At 36.4% G+C, this 24,974-nt stretch overlaps 1 protein-coding gene across 3 annotated transcripts in view; it reads right to left on the reverse strand.

Moving 5' to 3' along the window:
- Positions 1-1,325: 1,325 nt before the first annotated feature.
- LOC121413672 overlaps positions 1,326-24,974 on the reverse strand; it is a 70,146-nt gene continuing 46,497 nt past the window's right edge. For 2 of the 3 annotated variants that reach the window (XM_041606590.1, XM_041606591.1), the window contains one exon: positions 1,326-3,052. In XM_041606590.1, coding sequence (XP_041462524.1) covers positions 1,876-3,006 — 1,131 coding nt within the window. In that variant the 5' untranslated portion in view covers positions 3,007-3,052 and the 3' untranslated portion in view covers positions 1,326-1,875. Of the gene's footprint in view, positions 3,053-16,410; positions 16,879-24,974 lie in introns of those variants that run through there. The other variant, XM_041606592.1, reaches the window with a different exon arrangement.

Consider the following 24,974-nt stretch of genomic DNA (forward strand, 5'->3'; position numbering starts at 1 on the left):
GTCGGACAGAAGTGTGTGTTTGCTAAACGGCTTCTTAATGTATGATAATCTTTAAACCACCAAATCATATGAGTGACAATTATTGTTCAAAATGATATTATGTGATTCGTATAGGCTTTGTACAATACTGTATTCGTGGTATTAGGCAATTGAGAATCATAGCAACCCAAGATAAGAATTACAAATTGTGATTTCATGAAAAATATGAGAACGATCAGTCATGAAGGACTTAAAACAAATGGCGTAGATGTACATGCTCCTTGAACCGATGTGCTATAAGCTAAAACATAAACATTAGACCCTGTTACAAATAACGAAAACGGCGAATAATAACATGCAATCACAATTATCATTGTGCTCATAAACCTAAACATGCTAAATGTAGAACTCTGGAGAACCGCTCAAAATATTAAAACCTATTACGGACTGTATCTTCTTTGTGTAATAATAGGGCTAACTCGGTCAAGATGGGTTTTTTAAGCAAAACGATATAAACCTGGGCACGCTTTTGATACAGTCACGACCGTCATTTTCTTTTGAGATAAACACGTCACCACACAACAACTGAACAAAATGCTATGTATGTAAGCTACCAGGTACTTATTTCTCGACATTTGTGTCGTGCATGCAGAGAGAATAGAATCAAACAACATGGTTGAGTGATCAATTTTATTCATTTGAGTAGATACACGTCATAAAGAAGAAGAAACACTCGATACTTTTTTCTAAGATGAAGGGGACAAGGTCAAGAGCTGTCATTTGTTATAATCATAATAACCTTTCGATTCATCTCTTCTCGGTCATTACTGTTTCAATTTAAGCACGGAAAGGGAAAAAAGGACAACCCATGCATCTTCCATAACTACATGTAGTCAGTGGTATCAAGTATTGATGATTATTGGTTTCAACGAACTTATTCATGTTCGATCTAAATAAAGTTTAACGCTACACGTTTGACTATAATTCAATAAAAATGGCCATCGATATATTAATACGTTGTAAAGATGTTAGAGGGACAATACATTGAGTGTTGACACTTCATCTTAAAGAACAATCTGAGAATTAGTTAGATCAATCTATCGGTAAAATAAATCATACATTGATAATTCAGCCAAAAAGTGAAATTCCATCCAAATTTTTCCGGAAAGAACTTCATGTAAAAGCACGTAACATCTTTGCATTATCTAAAGAGGCTGCCCCTAAGTTCACAAGTACTGCGCGAAGAATTGTGGGCTGTAAGCATAAGTTGTGAAACGGTGACCTTGGCAACGCTCAAATATTATTCCAAGCATGGTTATGCAGGTGTGAAATACTTTTCATCTATCTTCCAAAAGCAACAATGTTGACAATGACGGGGAACAAAGGTAAAATCTAGATGTTTGACGTTGTCAGTGTTTCCAACATTTCAAACTGATGCAATATCCAATTGACAAAACATTCCATGTGCATGTAACGCCAATTAAGACGGCAAGGCGAAATCAATTTCAGTTACTGGAAAATCCACTTGTTACTTCCACCTGGTTGTTTTATGGCAATATCCAGATATTGTACACAAGGACACCACTGACGAATTGTAAAAACGCAGACAGGTTTGACAAAAAGATTATATTCCAAGAACTGATTTCCATTTGATCACAGAATGTTCACAAAAATAGGACACAAAATCTAGTTATTTAGTAGAAAACATCGAATGTGATGGCCTTATTCTCCGGCAACCTCCCCAAGTTCCCTTCTCCAAATCACAGTTGCTTTACTTGAAATTCCGCCAAAATGACGGAAAAGGAGCTCCCAAGACTTTCCCCAGTCATAACTTTAACAAGATAGCGTGCTGATGATACAAGTTGTGAAGAAAAAGAGACACCAGCTTGACGGGTGTCATGTTTTTAAAAACGCAACTGAACTTGTTCTTTCTCGTAGTGAGGCTTCCCTCCTCATTCGTTTTTGCTGTCTTTCCTCAAAGTTTGATTTGAGTACCCAAACTATGAGTCCTATGAACGCACTGACGGCCAGTAAACAGATAATGACCGATTCGTACTCTGCCTTCGGAGGTAGCTCTGCGTAATAGCTGTTCTTAAAGCCCGGTTCGTTCCCGGGCTCTTCGACAACCGAGCCTTGCCGGGACATACCCGGTGCTGCCGTGCTGTTTACTGGTAGAACCATGATACACACGAGTAGCGCTGTAACCCACCTGTGGAATGTCATTTGTGCCGCTGGACTTATAGCCAGCTTCGACTCACATCGTCCCCGAGGCCTCCCCTCTCGGGCCTCCCCCGTTAATCGTCTTACCGAGTGAAAAGCGGAAGGGATCGCTCTTGAGACACCACTCACTAAGTTGAACATGAGACGTCCAACTCTTACATCTGTCCATTGGGGAAATGTTGGACGCAGTCGAGTGTGGAACACAACATGGTCCTTCTCGTCGGGTGCACCGTGGCTGGGTAGTTGACATCGTGGCGTCTCAAACTTGGCGCCACCATCATCACGGCTCGCGACACTGGACGTAAAATTTGATCGAGAGAGCCTGTCAGGTGCATCGCTTGCCAACACCATATCTCTATGTAGTCTGATATTCAACGAATCCCTCTTCAATAATCTATCATCTTTGTATGACTCTGTATTCGTGTAAGAGTTAGAGGAAGTATCTATGAGAGATGAAGTGTTCGAATGTAGATACGTCTCATCATCCTGTCGACTGTGGTGTATATGAAGCTGTTGAGTGCTTCCCGCGTCTTCCTGTCCAGCTACCAGCCTTGTCGCCTTCTCGCGATGTCTCCGAGACCACCTCTTAAGCAGAGCCCTCCTTCGGTGGAGGCAGCAACAGAAATGAGTCAATTCACCGCGATTTGGCGACTTACAACACGACACACGCGTCACAGGTGACGTCACACTTTGAGTCATGGGTCGTGCGTTTGTGTAGAATGGTATTTGGTTAGTCGGCGAGCCATTCTGCTTTACGGTCCTTCCCGTACGCCTACTCACGCCCCAGTAAGGCTGCAACTGCTCCATGGCATGGCTGCTAAATCCTCATCCTCAAACAGACACAGCGAGCGCCCTATAAAGACAAACAAGAAAACAGAGAAGATATGAGAGTAGATATTGGAGTAGAATACTCTCACGTCTTTAGATCAAACAGAATAAAGGCAAACTAAAAAGTAAAGAGATCAGCATTTCTTTCTCTCCTTGAAATGTTCAATTGTGAAGCAGCGAGGTTGAAAACCCTATTGTATTACAAATCTGTGTGTGTATTCACCGTGCTCTGTTTGTCTTTTATACATGCACAGCGGAACAGGAATACCGAATTAGCTTTTACACATGTACATGTATAACAATCATCATTTTCACCGGGTGCCTGGCTGAAATTCTATCAAATGCCAGGTGAACGGTGAACGAGTCTAAACTTTGAATAAAACCAGGTAAAAGTTCGTCTGGCAGTAAGATAGTTGGTATGTTGAAAGTGACTATAGCATAGGAAAACATTAATATGGAACAATGACGTTGAAATCAACCAGCAGTAGAAATTTGTCATTATGTAACAATAATGTTGTAAGTGACCAGCAATTTAAATCTTTTAATGACCAGCAGTAAAAAATGTTATTATGTAACAATAGATAATGTTGAACTATGACCAGCGGTAACCTCCGTAATGATTACGTAGCAGTAAGTTTTCTTTATAATACTTTTTAGCACCACTTGCCACATATTCGTTGTGCTTGATTCCAAATAGAAAGCCTACCTTTCAATATGAATATCAGGGGGCGTTTCATCAACATTTTTGTCCGACAAGTTGTCAGATCTGACAACTTTCCTTGATAATGATTGGCTGAGAGTCACTGTTACCATAGTAACTGTCGGATAAAACAGTACTTGTCGGACAAAACGTCCGACAAATCCTTTCATAAAACACTCCCCAGGAGTCAGAATAGAAAATTGTCTTTGAACGTGTGAGTCATGTTTATGAAATAAAATTTAATTTGAATTTTAAAAGTTTTACTTTCATTCCTTAGAACACTGATCAGACTCTTGCAGGGGATGCAGGAAGTCGGAGATCAGTGTATATATATTATGTATATAAATGAATAAATAAATATATATATATATATATATATATATATATATATATATATATATAGTGGAAATGTTTTGCTCGGAGTTGGTCCAATAAACAATTCAAAGAGATATAAAAATTCCGTAATGAAAAGTACTTTACATTACGGAGTTTTTGTTTGTCTTTGAATTATATATATATATATATATATACCAATAATCTAAATTACAACAAACACATTGAACGAGAATAAGTAAAGGAAATTCCCTTCATTATCATGATTTTCTAATTCCTACAATATATTTTTGCGACAATCCTAGCCGCCCCTCACAAAAAGTACAACTGACCCTTTTCATGTAGGCCTATTTGGATTGGAAAACATACAATACTCATAATGTAGTCAAGGCAACTTTACATAATTCAGTACCAGCAACATTCATCGTCTGCATCATGTTGGTTTGCATCACAATCGAAATGTAATCGTGGCAATACTGACATGACTGAGATGAAAATAAGATACATACTAGAGTGACCTTGCCATATTACACATTACACCGTCTACTCTCATGTGCGCAAACCCTCCCCAATTTCCCTCACTCGCTCCCCCCTCGCTGAACATCCTTTCTCTCTTTCCTTTTTACCTTTCGCTTTCATGCGTATTGGGTGTAACCACATTATATCAGAGGCGTCATTTTCGGCTGGCGCTCTATGTCTATACTTTCATGACGCAATGAATGATCCCGTGGAAACAACGTAGAATTAAAATGATATTCCTTTTTATTCATTTAGTTATGTTACTATTGTAATTTTTGTCGCGAATCGGCTGAATAGAACAGATCTCAATGCAACATGAAAAGAAGGGACGAACGGGGAAAGAGGTGGAGAGGAGGCGGGGGGGGGGGCAGAGAAAAAGGAGAAAAGAAAGAAACAGGGAGGGAGAGGGGGCAGACAGAGACAAGGAGTGCGGGTGGGGGTGTGGAGAGAAATGTTGTCTATTGTTATACCTAGTGCGAATCATTCGACACGAACTTGGTTATCTATCCCCACCATTATATTCAGTGGTAGCACCATGGGATGGAAGAGGCACGTCCAGTTATCATCTCTCCACCTCGCGCTTCGCACTCGGACTATTTATTTGTTGAGATATCACATTCATAATTCACTGCAAAAAGTCCTTATTAGGTCTCTTTCTGGAGAGTATTATGTAGGCCTACATGTATATAAAAAATGCACACGTTTTGCGCTCGATTTTGTGCAAACAAATGGCCCAAAAATGTGTCCGCCTTTGCCCAAAACGTTCCTTTGCCCCTTAATTGCCCCCTAGTTTGAAAAATACTGGTGGCGTCACTGAATACCCAGGGTGATACGGAGATACCAAAACGTGTACAGAAAAGTGAATTATATAATTAAAGTTGTATACATGTGAAATAAAGTACTTTTTAAAAGCACAACGGAAAGTCGTGATAATTAAACAAAAGCGCATTTTGGCGTTTTGATATCTAATTCGTGTTTTGATTGAAAAAAAAGAGACAGGATTGTGGCTCGTCAAAGCAGTCAAAACTGGGTCACATTATACATGTAGGCCATTATACTACTTGTGTGTATTACTACATTTTCAGATCGACAAGAATTATAGTATTTGGTTAGGATTCCGTAACATTTAATTCACGTTAACATTGTTAAAGCATGCATAAGTCACTCGTATACCGTCATTATGTTTTGAAATCACATCATATAATTTCATGCCACCCCTCCCCTTTCTTGAAAAAATAACAGGCTATTTTGGAGGAAGGGGCAGAATATTGTGAAAAGCAAAATATGACATAACGTTGGATAAGGTTCGCATCGTTGGATAAGCTTGAAAGCAAAACAATAATAATAAAAAAGGTTACCGGCAACCATGGCAACCCTACACAATTGCTATTTATAAACGAGATCTTCCAAAAATCTGAAGTTTATCTGACATTTCACTCGGTTAGATATATGGTCAGGTAAAGAATATGTAGTACCGGGCAATATATAATTCTATTTCATCGTTGTTAGCATATTGATTTTTATCTTTGTTTTCGATGTAGATGCACTTACGGATTGAATCTAGATGCTGATTTAATAAAACATGTGACCACAAGGACGTTCAATCTGGTTGGAGATGACTTTCAGTTATTGGATTTCCATTTCTTGCCAAAAAACATTCTACCTTCAAATGTTGAAGCAAACAATCATTTTCAGAAAATGTCAAAATATATTTATGAGTTATTTTGTTAAGAGCTTGGAAGGAGAATGAAAAAGAGGGAGATATCTAGAAATAAGAGCATGAAGATGGTGACATTGAGGGAGAGTACATGGAGTAAAATAGGATGCAGAAAGAAATATACAGAGTGGGGAAAGAATGACAGAAAGAGAGAGAGAGGGTGGGGGGTCACATAACAAGTGGAAAAAGGCCATTCCCAATAAAAGGCTTTTAAAGAAAATAATTTCAGTTATCAACTTGATATTAATTAGTAAAACAGACAATGATGTGAAAACACAGAAGTGTGTGAAAGCACATTATGAAAAATTAATGAAAACACAAAATAGGAGAAGTAAATATATTGATTGAGTATACAAAAAAATATATACACTGTAAAAATGAAGTGCTAATTTATCACGAGTGCTGATTTTCTAGTTCAAGTTTAAACTAGAAGATTAGCACTCTTACTACAGTCACTACAAGCGCTGTAAGTGCTAAATTATCACTTCATCTTTTACACTGTATATATATATATATATATATAATATATATATATATAATATATACGGGTTAAAATGTATCAAAATTCGAATTAAAACTTGGCAAATTACAAGAGAGCCGAGTGAGGGTGCCCCACAGTCATAACAGTGACGTCACAATTCTCCATTCGAGACTTTTCCTACTTTCATAAAAAAAACTAGAACGTCAGTTTCAGTCTGATATGCCTATGGTTTATATCATACTTCATTGAATATCCATCATTCAATTGATGGACGAATTATCATTTTTTTTTATAATTTGAACAGCTAATCGAGTTAATTTAAATGTTAATAGGAAACAACGAAACTCATTTATTCATGCAATTTTCTTTGCCACAATCCCCAAAATAATTCCATTCCAATTCACAATTATTTTTTTTACATGGAATTGCATTTAGCGAGGGACGGGAATGTGAAAACAAAGCGAAACAAACAAAACTCGATAATCTTTTAAAGCTTGCTTTGTATAAATCTCAGCGAATAGAAACACACCATCAAAGGAAAATCAAAGAAATAAAGTTAAAGATGGCTTTGCATACAATAAAACTAAACCAACGCTGTTAAGTAAAACAAAGGGGGGGGGGGATGCACCAAGCACCCCCGTCAGTACACCCTGGTACAACGGGAACGTGAGTATGGTGGTATGTTTAATGTTATGTTTAAATAGCCATATAGAACATCACGGAAGGCAGAACGTTAAATCTCACGGCGATATGTATAGTAAGAACATAAGTCATCAAAATAATAGCATTTTACTTACGGAATTATAATAATATTTCAATCATATCAAACATTTCATCTACCCATGGTTACATATAACCAATGATTTGTATTTCATAAACAAAAGTTTCATGTATGGGTCTGTACCATGCACGCGAAGAATAATGGCTCTCACGGTAATAATCTATTTTCCAATATAAATCCAACAGTGCTTATTTTAACGACCTGCTTCCATATGTTCGACTTTGTCGTTGTTCAAATCCTTGTTTGGAAAAGCAAAATCAATATTATTATATTCAATAGACGAAATTACTTTCTACCATGTCTGCGCACCTCTCACCGTATGGTATATTTTATATTACACAATCACAGCAGATGAGAATATTGTTTTACTTTATTGTTTAATATGTTTGATCAAATGTGTTTCAGACAATTCAACATCGTACACAGCAAAAACTGTGGTGTTAACCAGTGTACATAGAGGACCACAAAAGTTTACTCCGGTGTTAGTTTAACACGCTTGGTTGTCACATTTACACTTATTGGTGTTATGTTCAATCTCTAGGGTGTAATTTTAACACCTTAGGGTGTGGTCATCAATTACCACCAACTGGTGACCACAGTTTTTTAAGCAGCATCATACAGTAATATTGATAATCTCACCTTCGTTAAACATTAAAACTTTAATTGTGATGAATATTCGATTACCTGGATAATAAATCTAATTTTTTTTAACCCAAGCTGAAAAATCACGCTGATTTCAGATGCATAAACTAATACGTATATAAGTGACATTCAGACGTATGGAACGACGTACTAGCATTATTGTGATTATCAGTAGTGGATTCAGATACGAAATAAAAGCCTTTACCAATGCAATGTATCCATGCGATATGAATACTCCTTTATGTCCTTGATTCCATAATAATTATTACGATTATCCCGAACGGGGTAAAATAGCTAAGCAATACATTCATATTTTGATGCTTTATAATTATGAACTGCAGGATAAGAGGAACGAAGACAGTGACAATTTGCCCAAACATTGAGGGGGTAATAAAAATAAAATAATGCATGTGAAATGAACAAAATGAAATAAGGGAGGATACCCCCATTCGGCAACTGGAGTGCTGGTCTTTACCGAAGGCCCTTCATTGCTACGGTGGCTTTTTGTTTTCTTGCCTTTTTATTTTTCCCACTCTCTCTTACTTTCCTTGTTTCATTCTTTCTCTGAGTCCTATATTTATTTAATTATTTATTTATTTATTCATTCATTCATTGATTTATTTATCTTTTCTTTCCTTCATTCTTTCTTTCTTTCTTCCTTCCTCCCCTACCTTCTTTCTTTCTTTCCTTTCCTTCTCTCCTCACTCCCCTTTCCTTTTGCTACATGGACTATCCACCCTTGGACTGGACACCTACCCGTTCTCAAGGCATTCAGCGTGTATATCGCATAACAAATTATGGTCAGCTTACACTCTTCGGTGGCATTTGCTTACACTTCAGAATAAACATTCCAAATGAGCCTATCCAAAATGTTTACATGAACATGGACATCTTTCGTAAATCACCATTTTTAATTTGCTTAGGGCCAGCATCCAAAGATAAATATCTAGCTCTCAATGATACCCGAGCCGTTCTACCCAATCTCTGAATTTCAAAATGATATTGTTTCTTCACAATTAGGGGCATTGTATAATTACACTGTAAAAAATGAAATGCTAATTTATCACGTACAGTGCTTGTATAGTGACTGCACTACGAGTGCCGATTTTAAAGTTCAAATTTAAACTAGAAAATCAGCACTCGCAGTGCAGTCAATATACAAGCACTGTAAGTGCTAAATTAGCATTTCATGTTTTACAGTGTATAATTCTGGAAATATTCTTTGTTACTTTGATAAGCTATTAAGCTGATATCTTACTACACAACTTAGCACTCACAAACATGTACATGTATCACTGGTACATAGCCCCCCCCCCCTTACCCATTGAAACTGACATTTCCCTTACTTTTGCATTTATTTTAACACATATTATTAAGTACAAACTTTTCTGCTCGATGACCGCTTCATCTGAATCAATATCGAATTAAAAATAGGAAGAAGAGGAAGAAGAAAAAGACGACGAAGACGAAGAAAAAGAAGTAGAAGAAAAAGAAGAGGAGGAGGGAGAAGAAAAAGATCCCTCAATATAGGACTACATGTCTAATTCCAGCTGATGCAGTAATCATGGTCTAGGCCAAAGACTGTGAGTACAGGAACGACGCACTGGCAATCCTGACACATTGCAGCTCACGGAGAGCCGACGTCATACTCACGGCTGCTCACACATTCAATGTTGACATGGCATACTTCACATCATCGCTTTCGTCATGCGCATCAAGGATACGTGAGAGAGAAGGGATGGGGGGGGGGGAGAGGAGTGTGAGAATGGACACTATCCTCCCATCGGAAAAGTGGCAAGTTTGATGTAGATACTACTGAAAAATTAAATGAATTGAATTGGAGACCATACAAGGAGGATACAAGATAAATCTTTTAGCTTCTCTTTCTACCTTTATTTTACATAAATTTTATGTTTAATCTTGAATTCGTCGCTCAACCATCTATCATTTTGACCGTCTTCCTCCAGTCTGTTAAATTCTTGCTTTAATAGACTAAACAAAATAATGCATTCAATTCTACTGCACAATTCAGATGAAATCTCATTAGGAACATAATTTGAAGAAGTTTAAGAAAAGACTCGATAATAGGATTCGCAAAAAAAAAAACCGCCTGTAAGGAGAGACACATGCAATTCTTTCTATGAAACACATCATGTGAAGTACACCTATACACACGTTGCAATTAAAAAAGAAATATTTCATATAATATTTCATGAAAGATCAAGGAACGATGTAAACTAAAAAATGACTTGGTCAAGAAAATAGCATGAGTGACGGGGATCGAATCACGAATTTCATGTCTCTAACGAGGTGCATTGAGTCACTTAACCAAAGCACCTCAGTACACCATCCCTACCCCCAGCACCACCGCCAGAAAAGAGGAATAAAGAGATTTTCACAAGCTTGGCCACTAGGGAAAGGTCTGAAGAGATAAAAGTTAGAAGGTACAGGTGTGTATAGACAGGATGACGTGATGCCTCCACGAATCGTCCTCACACCTTCCTCTCACCTAAACACACACCATAGTACCATAGTATCTTTACTTTTGACAACTTGACACATCTTATACCTTATTCACATCATAACTCCATCTATTGGCAAAACTTTTATCATTTGTTTTCTATCTCTCTTAATATTTCCCTCTCTCTCTCTAGCTAGCTCTCGATGGACCTCCTTCGCTTTCCCTCTCTTTTCATAATGTATTTTTTCCAATCAATTCCTCTATCTATCCATCTATTTATCTATATCTATCTATCTATCTATTATGTGTTCATCCATTCTCCTTCTCTCTATAAATATTGTGTTATCTTTCTATCTCATTCCATCTATTAATATTCTATCTCTCTCCCTCCATATATACATATATTTAACCATCCATCCGTCCCTCGTTTGGAATATTCAACCACTTCTTACCCTGATAAACATCTAAATTTCCATGGAGTTAAAAAATGCATCAAATCTCAAAAATCAACTTTTTTATTATCAAATAACTTCATATCAAATTATCATTCCATCTACTTCCATTTGTACATATTTTCTTTCTCTAATTAAGTTAATGACATAATCACTTAGCAGACGTGTATAGCTTTGTCATCTACGTGCGATTCTCACAGAACACTTTCTACATTATAGTCTCTAAATTAGCTTTAATAGAGCTATAAAAAGGTTATGATATAAATAACAATGACAAACCGATGCATAATTTTTAGTAGCATTTTTGCACACATTTTATATCATCGCTGATGCGTAAAAATATATGTACTTTTCATAGATGCCTTAGTTTATTTATCAGTATTGGAAGTTGACTTTTAATGTATTTTACCTATTTTGTCGAAGAAAGTGAAAAACGAGCCTGCTTCATTACAAATAATATTATATTATTATATCAGTAAATCAAAAGTACACATCAGTGGTGAGTCGAAGGTAATAAGCGAGGGTGATGTTTGAATATTTGTGAAGGTATCATTATATCTAAAAATTTCGGATTAGAATGATGGATATTATTTCTTAAAATAAATCATGTAGATGATCCATACATTTAACCGTTAAAAATCCACACGTTAGGTGTAGATCTATATCTAAGTTAGATATGGACTAATTTGTTTTGGATTTATTCGCATTAGATATTATGTAGGATTAAACGATTGAGGGGTATAAATCCACAGATTGAGACATTCATCAAATCGAATATTTTTAATTTCTATCGACTGTCAAATCAAAATATTGACAGATTCAAAGGCACAAAAAAGAGTCTAAATCTAGTCAATAGTGTTTGTTCTTAAATATGTTAACAGCACTAAAATTTTAAAATCAACAAGGATCTATGAGATCGCCTGTGATTGCAATTCATACAGATGCAAAACTTAGGTAAATCTACACAAACCTGTACATCTGAACTAATTAAAACAGCAGTGCAACAGTCACAGCAATGAAACCGACTCCAAGCCGACCGCTGGTCTGTCATTGGTAATAACGTAATAGCTTGCACCGGTTTGTAATCGGTTTCGGTGGTGTGACCGTGCCCTAAACGCGGAGTACTGAAATACCCATATCCCGTACGCGATGAAAGTGTCAATGACCGGTCCTATTTATGCAATATCACCCGTTTGGTCAAGATAAATACCCGGTCTCAACGGATCGGTGGCGTAACTAGGACGAAACAGCGCTCGCGGGCGAATACCTCATATTTCTTCCTTTCAACATATTCAACATGATACCTGGGGCATGCAATAAAGATTCACGCTACCTAAGTTTGACTTTTGGCATGTTTGGTTCTGTGCAATATTTCGTCGTTAAAACATGCTTTCCTTCTTTTTTCTTCTCTTTTCTCCATTTTGTTCTCCATCGTTTGACCACGCCTTTTTTTCTTTTTTCCCCCTTCTCTCCATACTCTCTCACATTTTGCCCTTTTAACCCCTCCACGAATGTCGAGATAGAGGAACGTACCACTTTTGCAGCCCACTTCAATATACCGCTGCGACCAATGGCTCGATTGCAATCAGTTTCACTTTTCTGACTATTATTGCTTGAACTACGTCTATATGCGTATTCAATATCACCGGTAACTGTGGATTCTGCATTTTTTTCTGTATCAGGAAGTAATACACAATCGTTTTCTTTGCTGCATCTATCCAAAAATAAACTTATTTACACACTGAAGTAGGTATCAATTTCATTTTGTTTTCCATGTTTTCACTCGGGTAAACCCTTATTTATTCATTTTGGCGATGGAGTTACATCTTTAAATGAAGTTCAACCTTGTTGAATTTCAAACAGATAATGATCATGCTGATGTGAAATAATAGATAGGAAAATCATTAACTCTTATTTCAGTCAAATAATTTATAGGTGTATTTAGAATTTGGTGAAAAAATGATACCGAGGGACATGTGATACGTGTGGGAAGTGATTCGTGGCAATATTTCTAAGAAAATGTATTTTAAAAAAAGATGAAATGGGAGGTCGAAGAAAAATAGGAGATGTTAGATAAACGATGTTTGTTGCTTTACAAGCACTATATAGCATGTCATCACATAACGTTCGCAACCTGTTGGTATCCAAAATACGTAACGCCAAAATGGTAAAAGAAGAGAGATTGGTACAGGCTTTTAGTTACGATACACATCTTAATTATGACCTTAGAATAGGGATGATTAATATATTTTAATCATGATTCCATATTGTCAAAAATAATGGTAAAGCATACGCATAATCATTCATTATGTAGGCTATTTATGGCGTGCAAAGCTTTACAATACGGCAACATTTCAAGATCAACAAATTTGCCTCAAGGTCATCATTGTCAAAGGAATATCGATGAATGGCTTGATGACAGACTAGTCGATCAATGAATAATCAATCAATCATTGATAATCAATCAGTCCATGATTAATAACTATGTAGCCACAAGTATTAAACACCTCCATATGGTTTGGCATTTGTAGGCCTTATTATCACCAAAATATTGTTTTTGTCAGTTCAACTTTCATAACGAAATTATTCTAAAAATTAACGTCATATTGTATTACCCTGGCGATGGTGACGTTTTATTTCACAGTTGGTTGATTTTTGTCATTGATAAACTGCCTTGCGAGAAAAAAGTCGGTCATGAACGATAAAATGCTTTCGCCTCAACCCAACATAATTATAGCGGGACAACGCAGTCATAATTATGATGTGGAATGGCGATAACGTCAAACAGCGTATAAAACAATTTCAACACCGCATTTGTCAAGTTTATATTGAAAACACTTCTATCCCCTCTCCCTCTGCAAATGTTACTCAATATTGCTATACGTTCCAACTTTCCGACTCCATGCGCCACCTCTCTCTCTCTCTATCATAATCATGATTATCATTTTCCAAAGATCCCTGTCGCCTTTTTGTTCATTCACAGCTTTTATGAATAGAGGAAGAGAAGTGGCATAATGGAATAAACGTCATGCATAATTCACAGTCACGTAAGGCTTATATTTCGGCGTCACCTAACCATATACATTCATCAAAGTAATACTTTAGTCACATTTGATTTCAGGGCGGCAGTACGGCGAGTCGAAAATAGTTGTTTTATCCATTTTCATTCAAACCACCTATATTTAGCTGGTACAAAAAAAAATAAGAAAGGGTTGTTTTCGAATCGCCGTACGGCCGCCTTAGAGCAAATGTGAGACATAAATCAAGTTGAAAGAGAACTAAAATTCTGACATGAGTATCGAAAAAACGCCACTAACTCTTTCCCCTCATCCCTTCTTGAATATACTCTATGGTTATATTGGTTATCGTCATTATCATGTCAAACGGAAAAGTAACATTTTTCGGTCGTCACGATTTGTATATTCCTCCCTATATTAATATCCAAAACGATGAGAATAAGAGTTCTTTAAGTATAAATTTTTTTACTTCAATAGTACAAAATGCTTTCATTAAGTTATTTCATTAAGTTGATATAAGTATTAACTCCTTGTGATTACAAGATTTGCAAAATTTAAGTTATTTCGTTCGTAATGAAAATACAAGGAATATTTTCAAAATGTGTACATGTACATGGCCACTACTAGCATAACAATGGCATTATTAAAATGGCTGCCTAAAATCGCTTTATCAGTACTCCGAAAATATGTCTTACCATAGCATATCATCAATGCATTAATTGAGTCTAATTCATGAATTAGCCATACGTCATAAAACCAATTATTGCATAATGGGTGACTGCATCGAGACACATATTCAACAAACATCACAATCCTCAATAGTTGTATGTTGTGATTATGTGGAGTTACACAGACGTGGCAAACACATCCATGTATTTTATAAAATCAGTCAGGAATCTCTGCTTGTACAATCGATCAATACTTCTGCTTGCTAATTCACTTTTCCATGGAACTAATCGATTCGCGTACATCCCACTAGCTTTGGAAAAATGGAATCATGCACGATTTAAGGGGAGTGCTATCGTTATTACAGTCATACAACCGCCACGTCGGTCATATATCGTGTATAGTTAGAACATTAACTATAAGGAATTGTTCAATATTAACATCAAAGTAACAAAGAAATTAATTACAGGATTTGAATTTTCATTCATTATGTTCGTATGTATCTTCTAATTGCACACTGATGCGAAGTAATACAGTATTGGCTTCACAATCGAAGTATGTATAATATCCAGTCTTCAACCTATAGAGTGTATCATGATATTAGGTAACATTATACATGGCTTGTCACCAAGCATGAAGTACACTATTATTAAGATTGTTATCAATAAATAGTATTTGATCGGGCATACCAGTAATAATGGTAAAGCCATAATTATAAGCAAAACATCCTGGCTAACAAAAATTATTCCTGCTGAAAAGAACAGAGTGACAGCGTGTTTACATAATTAACTATACATAAAGAAGCGATTCACACTGGTGAAGCGCTGAATTTCAAGTGTAAAGTTATTCTGCACTGTGAATACTACAAGTACCATATTTTGTGTGGTCGCAGTGCATGTGTTCATAATAGGAGACAGTGCATTGTTTCACACTGTTGGAAATAATCAAATTTAACAGTGTGATGATGATGATTTCACAGTGTGTTCCACACTGTGGGACACACTGTACACTGTAAAAATTGAAGCGCTAATTTAGCACTTAAAGTGCTTGTATAATATATACTACGAGTGCTGATTTTCTAGTATAAATTTTAACTAAAAAACAACACTCGTAGTGCAGTCACTATGCAAGCACTGTAAGTGCTAATTTAGCACTTCATTTTTTAGAGTGTTGGATTATTGGATACGTCGTTAGGGTTGTTGGATACTTACTGCTTACATGTAGTTATTTCCTAAAGAGATTCATTGATAGGATATGACAATGTTGTGTTCACTGATATGGTTAATTGTTTTTGATATATCAGAGATAACATACTGATTTAAACAACCATGATTTTACCCCAACACATTCACTTTAACCGTCATTTTAAATTTCATTTTTTTGTGTACATCTTTTTAAATGGCATGTCATTCTGTGCGAAAGAACCAATGAGAAAAGAGCGTTTGTGCAGCGTGTAAAATTTAGGTCTAAAGACGGAGGCCTTTGAACATGCAAAAGTAATTTGAGATTCAGCAAAGATCTACTCCAACACACTTCAGCTTACTTGATTCACTATATTGCAGTGCCTGCCAGTACATTTGAATATTTTGTCAAAACCTGAACCAAACTGCTTACCCTATATCTGTACAACGAAACGTGATTTGCACAGTCAATGTACCATGCCTGCGTGTGTACTAGCTAGATATCTGATCAATTTTCCGGCGCACTGACCTCCAAGTTCATCAACGAACCTAATCCACATCGAAGCGATGTTAACATCTTACGAGGGCACTCCAATAAAACAAAAGTAAATCGAGAAGAAAATCCAACAATTATTCCACAAAAACACCACGATTGAGATTAAATCGAGATCACGGAATGCATTACAGGAGGTGATTTGGAGAAAATACACGAGCAGACGACTCGGGCAGGGTGGTCGTAATGCTAAAAGATGTCACGGTGAAATCGCGCGCCTTTTCCCTCCCCTTTTCTCTCTTCTTATCTCTCCCTCACAGCTGACGGTTCGCCCTTAAACATCACAGTGTGTAATAGACAGAAAAACACACACAACCCACGCACGGTCACTTCTATATACATGTACACGCCGTAACCAACCTGCAATTGAACGTGCAGTTAATTGCTGATTCTCACTAACAAGTGTGAAGGATATCGTTAAACCATATGGGTTTATCGGCGTATTAAATCGTCAAATACATGACCACGTGATCTTAGCGGGGCGCCACTATTATACGCACCGTTCACAGAACGGATTAGTTATGGATAGAGGGGTATATAGAAATGATGATTGCTTCGATTAAACGCATTATGCCATGTATGCGAAAGTAATATGCAGACATTGATTTAATTATGCCAGGTGTGCCGATCAGACGAGGGGAAAACACTGCATGGAAGTATTAAAGATCAATAATCGTGATAATGCTGTGGAATGATTTGTTATTATTACATCGCAATCACCATGTTTTATTGTTATTGTCATCAGATAGTAACTATGATATGTGACAAAAGATTTAAACATCGAAATATGCATGTTAATTACTAGCACATGCTATTATCAGTTTATTTAATTTCCTTTCATAGAATTAGTATAACAGGTATGTGGGTGTGTTCGTGTAGTATATATATATATATATATATATATATAGAACAGGTTTACAATTATTATCATGTATTAATCAATTCCCTTCTATATGTTTTTCTGCTAAACTTTGCTCCCTCCTATTATGCTTGTTCATATCCAGATAATTCATCTTCCTATCTATCCTCACTCTCTCTATTTCTCTCTTCTCATTTCACTCTCCTCTTCTTCGCCTCTCTCCCCCTCTCTCTCTATCTTCTCACGATAGACACGTTTCTGCAATCATCATTAAAAAGGTACCCGCACATTTTCTTTCAGAAGCATCATCACTATCTAACAAGGTCTCTTTTTATATCTTTTCCAAGGTCATGAGTACAATAAAAAATTGTATGTGAAGTCGGTTATAGCATGGATGGTTATAAATCCACACAGGATACAGTCTTGGATAACTAGATAGCAAGAAAATGATGCAGTTCCCGTAAATAGCCACTCAACGCACGCATACATGCAGCGTAATCATGGAAATGATAATACAGTTACGCTGTAATTGGAACGAAGCGTATCACACAGCAAAAACTGTGGTGTTAACCGGTGTACAGAGGACCACACCAGTTATTTTATACCGGTGTTAAATTGGTGGTGTTAGTTTTACACCTATAGGTGTTATAACAACACCTTTGGTCGTTACATTCACACTCTTTGGTGCTATGTTCAATCTCTAGGGTGTAATTTTACAACCTCAGGGTGTGGTCCTCTATTAACACCAATTGGTGTCAGTTTTAACACCACAGTTTTTACAGTGTAGATTTTGGTTGGTCTGGTGTCGGTTTCCCTCTTGTGACTGTGAGGTAAGGTTCTGTTTAAACACGGACCTCGGCGTCACCGGCTGAAAGGCGAGACGCAGGGCTCGAACCTAGAACCTCCTATTAATCGGTTTGTAATTTGCACATGTATTTGGAGGATTACAGCCACATACATGTACCGCAGATTCCATCTATTTTCAATCATAATTATTTTACATGTATAAAACAAAATCTAGGGGTGCGAAGAACGAATAAAAATATCCGAATATTAGAGAAAATCATATCGATGCATGTTGCACAAAAATCCTGTCCAATTTAATAAACTATGCTGTAAAATTACGGGATTTATTTTGTCATATAATTATAATAATCTTTATTCAAACATTGTTTCAATAGTCAATTTTCTTTTCTGTTCGTTTTGTATCATGCCAAAGGAACCGTTTGTCAGGTGATACAAAATACTATTCCTCTCACAGAAGATCTCACAGTTTGCATGCTTAAAAATATTCTTATAATAGGTATATATATATATATACATATATATATATATATATATATATATATATATATATATATATATATATATATATATCCTGCATGAAAAGGATAAATTCTCTCTCAAGTGAGTATTTAAGTATACGTATATATATCATTAACACAAATAATCGTTAACATGGTTAATATTATAAATTTTATAATTGCAACGTAAACATCGAAGGATAACCTCAATACCTTAACCCAAATTGAAAAAAAATGGTACAAATTTTCCCCCAAAATGGGAAAACAATAAGTTTTGGTATTGAATCCTATTCGGTCCAACTAGACTTCAATCTACGTTATAAAAAAAAAAATCACCAGGGTTCGTTAATATTTTCATCATGTTAATACGTCACCACCTGCAATGCTTTTGACGATAGATGGCGATTAAAAATATTTAACGGCACAGTAACATTGTCTGCACATCTGGAAAGACCCTGGTTCACACGACAATACACCATACATACTTCGAAAAATTATGATCCATTAGTGTCATTAATACGGACAGAAGAAACATCACATGTTATCAAAGATTCAGAGGTTTGTAACAATTAATAATTCAGTGTATCAACCCATTGCCTGACCGCATGACGTGCGTAACCCATGACAACGGACTGCATAAGTTCGTGAATTCATGTTTAAGATATTTTTATGAGGATGAGTCCGAGAATAAAGAGTTTAAAGTGTCCGTTGTAATACTGAAACGAGTTCATTGCACCGTACTTTGCGAGCTGGAAATAAATAATAAATATCGAGGCACCAGTGTATTGTAGGCTAGCTACCGTTTTTAACAAAATTTCGTCCATTCAACAAACAAAGTACTATTAGTTGAAAAGAAATGCAAGAATGAATAATGTATATACGAAGCAGAAGAGTGGGTTAGATTTAAAAAAAATCTTAAATCCAACCTTCCCTAGAAAAGGAAGTCACGGGAAGAATTCGGAAAGATAATGAGTGATGTATCCATCAATGTTTATGCTTTTGAACTTAATATATAAACGTATGACATACTGTACGTTTGTATTAACTCAAAAAGCATATACATGTATTATTTTCAGTATTACCTTAGATACATAGTCTCACAATTCCTCAGCACCATAGCAGTCAAAGACAAGAATGTTCAACGAAAAGCTTGTGTATGAGATTTATTTGGTTTTCAATTGGGGTGGGAGGGGTGTAGTATATACCCCTCCACCTCCTCCTATGACACCTATCGTCGTTCGCCCCGATAGAGACGGGCATTAATCTTGTCTGATGCACGGGTGTGATGTCGATAGCGCACGATGTAGGCGACCAGGAAATTGAATATCGAACCCCACCACCATCAAACCAACTCCAAGGCGTTTGGGATGTGTGAAATAATATCGTAAATATGTCGCAAGCCCGCATTCCGTTGGCATTTTATGTCAGCAATTTCTCAACTCCTAATGGGATTCGTGTAGGAATGACGTATAGTGTAGACAAAGATAATTCAATGTGAGCCTCTTTTCAAGCGATGCTCATAGAGCTGATGAGTATCAGTCCCACCCCCATCACCCACAAACACACACACACACCCTCATAATACACAAAGACAATGTATATTATGAATTTATTGACGGATAACTAACACTATATATTTCCCAGTCCGCTCCTAAAAGGAATAATGTTCATGATCGTAACCTTAATGGATATGCTGGCTTATCAAGGAGATCCCCCCCCCAAAAAAAACCATGCTTTCCTAATCCAAGAACCACGTCGTGACCACTGCATTCTCTTAAAGTATGTTGTGCCCTTTAAATTTCTTCAGGAGTAAGCACACAAAAAAGAATAGATAGAAAAGTTCACATTACCCGTGCCCGGTTTCAAAGTGATAAGTCATCCTGTCTTCGCAGCTCGTTTAAGCCCTGTATCAATACACTTTCTCCTCCCCCTTGTTTGTTGATCTGTTCGGTGATCATTTACACTTGTGAATAGGGAGAGCTAAGCAGCTCGTATGTTTATATTCACTAGGGGAAAATTGACGTAATCATCAGTTATAACGGCGAAGCGTGTTTTGTAAGGGGGCGGGGAATGGAAGTTAACGTGCCCTATCAATAGAGAGCGGAACTGCTCCACCGCAGCCCCTCAGTTGGTACTTATCATACCATGCACAATTCCAGGTTGGAGGAGGAAGCGGGTGGGGAAGAGAGTGGTGGTGGAGAGGAGCAAAAAATAAAGAGAAATGGTTCCATATTTCATCGTCATCGCCCATAATAATGCATTTTGTGCATGTTTTTCTTTAATCTTATATAAGGCGCCATTTTTTAGGGAAATTATTCCTTTCCATACCTCTGGCTATGCGACCGATCTGTCATTCCATGATTAAAGCCAAGTGCCAATTAGGAGCCAGTAAATCAAGATGAACTGATGAGGGCGAAGGAGGGCTGTTCTATCTTCCTCCACGGGAACGCATCGGAACGACCACAAATTAACAACTGTTATTCCTCCAATAATGCATAGCCTCTCTTGAAACAACGGCAGTAACAGCCGTCTTTGCTTTTATTGAACATACCAAGAATATTTACTTCCCATCTCAGCATTCCGCTCGTCAGCCCAGATGAAGGGGAGGATGCAGATGCAACGACTTGTGCGCGTCAATCACGGGCATGTGTAGTCCCGTGTATAGGCCATTTGATTTGTTGATACATCTTGTAATGGAATGGTCGACTGCTCAACAAAGAACTATTGCCAAGGATAACATTTATAACCCAACAGTATATAAATATCGATTTATTTAAATTCGAGGTTGACATTGGACACACGAATAAAAATTATATATATACATATACATGTATGTTTCTTTAATGTAAGTCAATTACGAATCATGGTTTTCCTGAACAGTTAATTAGGTTTATTTTCTGACAATTAAAATTTTGGTGTTGTTATTGATGCTGTGTGTACTTGTGCGTGGGTCTAATGGGGAGCTTTCACTCAAAGGCCATCTTTCCCGTCTTAAAAAAATTGACCTCCCACTCCAAAACCAACAATAAGTAGCAAGGGAAGACTGTTTATACATGTAAATAGCCAAAAACAACCACTTTCTCTTCAAAGAGAGAGAGAGAGAAAAAAAATTCTTCTTCATGATGTCAATATTTGAAGTTGTAAGGTTGAATAATAGATGAGACAGGAAGGCTTCTTCGACGCCTTTTCTGGACTGTTTTAGTAGTTTTATAGAGATAGCACAACGTGCACATCCATGACATATCATGCTTGAGTGAACTCGAAACTTCAAACCTTGTTTTCTCCTCATTCTCAGCAGCTCGCACTGATTTTGTTTCTATGTTCCGCCAAGTAATAATTATATGGGTTATTGTTGACCGTGTTGATCAATTTGGACAAGTTATAAAATCATCTTAAAGTTTATAGGTTGCGCCTTTCCAAGCTCAATAAACTCTCAAATTTCAGTTTAAGTAAATAATTTTGTTGGTTTGGAAGTGGTAGGTCACAAACACAAAAAATGCTCAATTTTGAAAACTATCAAAAACTCAATGTCAATAATCACTCCCACAGCAGATGTAGACCTCATATAAGTGATATGATCAAGACCAAGAAATATTTAATTCGATCGGGGATCCCAGTAAAAAATAGATGCTACAAAATTAAGGAGGATCTCAATCAATCAAGGAATAACCTTAGTTCTATCTGAAGGCCACCGCATATCTTACGATTGGTCTGCGACCCGGTTTTGGAATAAAACGTAATAGAAATTGGTGCTAGTATTGAGACATGGAATATCTTACTGGGTAATGTTCTAAATTCATCGTACAAATACCTATGTACAAATCAGTGACTATGCTATCATCCTGATTAGAATAAATGCGAGTTTAATATCCAGCTGTAATTACGTCATAGCGGTCGTACGATTGGCTTGTATATACGATTTTAAACTAATTTATAATTTACTCCAAAAATAAAGGCTTTCAAATTATGGCAGTATTCTTCCAGTTAATTTAAACCCAAAATAAACAAAAATGTAATTTTCATTCAAAGTTTCAGAAAATGAGCATTGTGCGATTTGTTCCGAAATCGGATCGTGGACCAGCCGTAAGGTCTGCGGTGGCCTTTATGTATACCGCACAGTCATAATAATAACACACGCATACTAATGTAAGTGCTATCTACGTTAGGTATCAACATGTTTATCTTACGGAAACAGATTAATGCAATAATAATTAAACGGTGTATGTACATTCAACTTTGGTAAGGAATTTTAACTCGAGCTTTATCGTTTGATCTGTTCAATTCCACTGATGCATCAAAATGCTTGTTACGTAATCGATAAATAATCAACATTTAAACATTTTTCTTGATCGTAATCATGACAATATTTTCCCTATAAACAACGACTGACGTCAGACGATTATAGTTAAGTGAACTATGCACGATTAGAATAGAATCAATCAGTCAAAGAATATGCATTTGATTTCAATTGACATGACTGTACAAATTGCAGTATTTTTATTTTATATTTCATATTTTTTAATAATTTAATTTATTATTTTCTGTATTTTATTCATCTATTTTTACTCATTTAGTTATTTATTATTATCATTATTTTGTGGGTACTCAGGATTCATTACAAAATATTCAACTTCGGTTGCGACAGTATATTGTTTGACAACGGAGAAAGATTCGGGAAAACGTCCCAAGGCTTTTCATCAATAGCAAATTGCTGATCTCACTATTTCATATCATAATATATTGAAAAGCATACAGCAATGATCAAATTTCAAAACATATTTACATTACCCGAACCACCCACGGGATAATTGTTATATATTAAACAACTAAACAATACATGCTATAAAAGGAAATGCCTATACATTCGGTTGATATTTACTTTTCTATAGGAATTATATATTTTTTCATTTTAGACACTTTACAAAATTGCTATGCTTAATATTCTTAATGCAGATAGATGTATATCCAAGGATTTCAAGAAAAAAAAGAGAAAAAGTTGAATTAGCATTCTCGCTTATACCCTAGCGTTCCTCTGCTGCTTACAAAGCTGTAATGTAAAGAAAAGTTATCACATTAGATTTCAGAATCGGGTTACTCCTTTTTATACATCTACCTACATGAATGCCTGCCCTGGGAATGTAGCCTCATTTTAACCTTAACGATTCTGAATGATTTTGAGGGCCGGTGTCACGTTGTCCTAACGTCACTAAATTTGATAAAGTGAAAGCTAAAGAAGACCTGTTCCCGTTACCTGCACCGCGCCCTATGGTTTCATTTTATTTCATTAGGTTTGTGCTCTTTTCAAACCCACGTTGAGATGGTGCCTAGGGTAGTAAAACAGGTGAATTTGATGTGAGAAACTGCTTCGGATGGTGAATTTCCTTGTCCTAACCAGCCTTTCCATAAGATACATTGTTTGAATGGAAGAGTGTCTGACAGGAAGCTCCAAGACCTTTCACCTTTCGAAACGAACTTTGATTAAATGTGGATCAATAGTCACATATTGGCTTCCCACATGTCCCTTTTTTGCACTTTCCTTTTGCCCGTTTAAAGCCACAGTCATACAGACGAAACCTACTCCAAACCGACGCATATCGTAAATAGCGTTTGTTGGTTTGGGCCCCGTTGCATAAAAGTTATTATTATGGTTACTCTGCCACCTCGTGGTATTACTACCATGGTAACAATGATCAGCAACCAATCAGAATAAATGATTCCATGTTAGTTACCATTGGATTGCAAAGTTACCATAATTTTTATGCAACGGGTCCCGGAGTCAGTTTTGCTCGTGTGGCTGTATATAGCATCAACGATATTTCGAATATTTCGTTTTGGTCTTGCTTTTACTATTTTTTCCGTTTTCATGCAGTAGAAATTATGGCACGAAAGAGAAGTTATGTGTGGTCCGTTGTAGCAACAGATCTATTAAAAAAATACTTAGAGACAAAATAAAGAAAACAAAATAAACACAAATATCAGATGTGTGCATTTTTGGTCTTGTGTGTGTTTTTTTAAAATAACTGACAAATTTGACGACTGATTTTTTTCCACCACCCCCGCCCCCTGGTTACAACGAACTTGGTCCTTAATATATTTTCACCTGTTTTGATATTCAACTCTTATATTTCCTAACTATGGAATTAGATTCAATCAAAATATATTTTTTATTTCATTTGATTTAAAAATAAGGAAGAAAAATATGCAGCCAGTGAAAAACCGCTTTTTTTTTTTTTTTTTTTTTTTTTTTTAAAGATGACTACTTCACCATCACGAGTTTATTT

Source organism: Lytechinus variegatus, chromosome 4, assembly GCF_018143015.1.
Source record: "Lytechinus variegatus isolate NC3 chromosome 4, Lvar_3.0, whole genome shotgun sequence".
Classification (NCBI taxonomy): Eukaryota; Metazoa; Echinodermata; class Echinoidea; order Temnopleuroida; family Toxopneustidae; genus Lytechinus; species Lytechinus variegatus.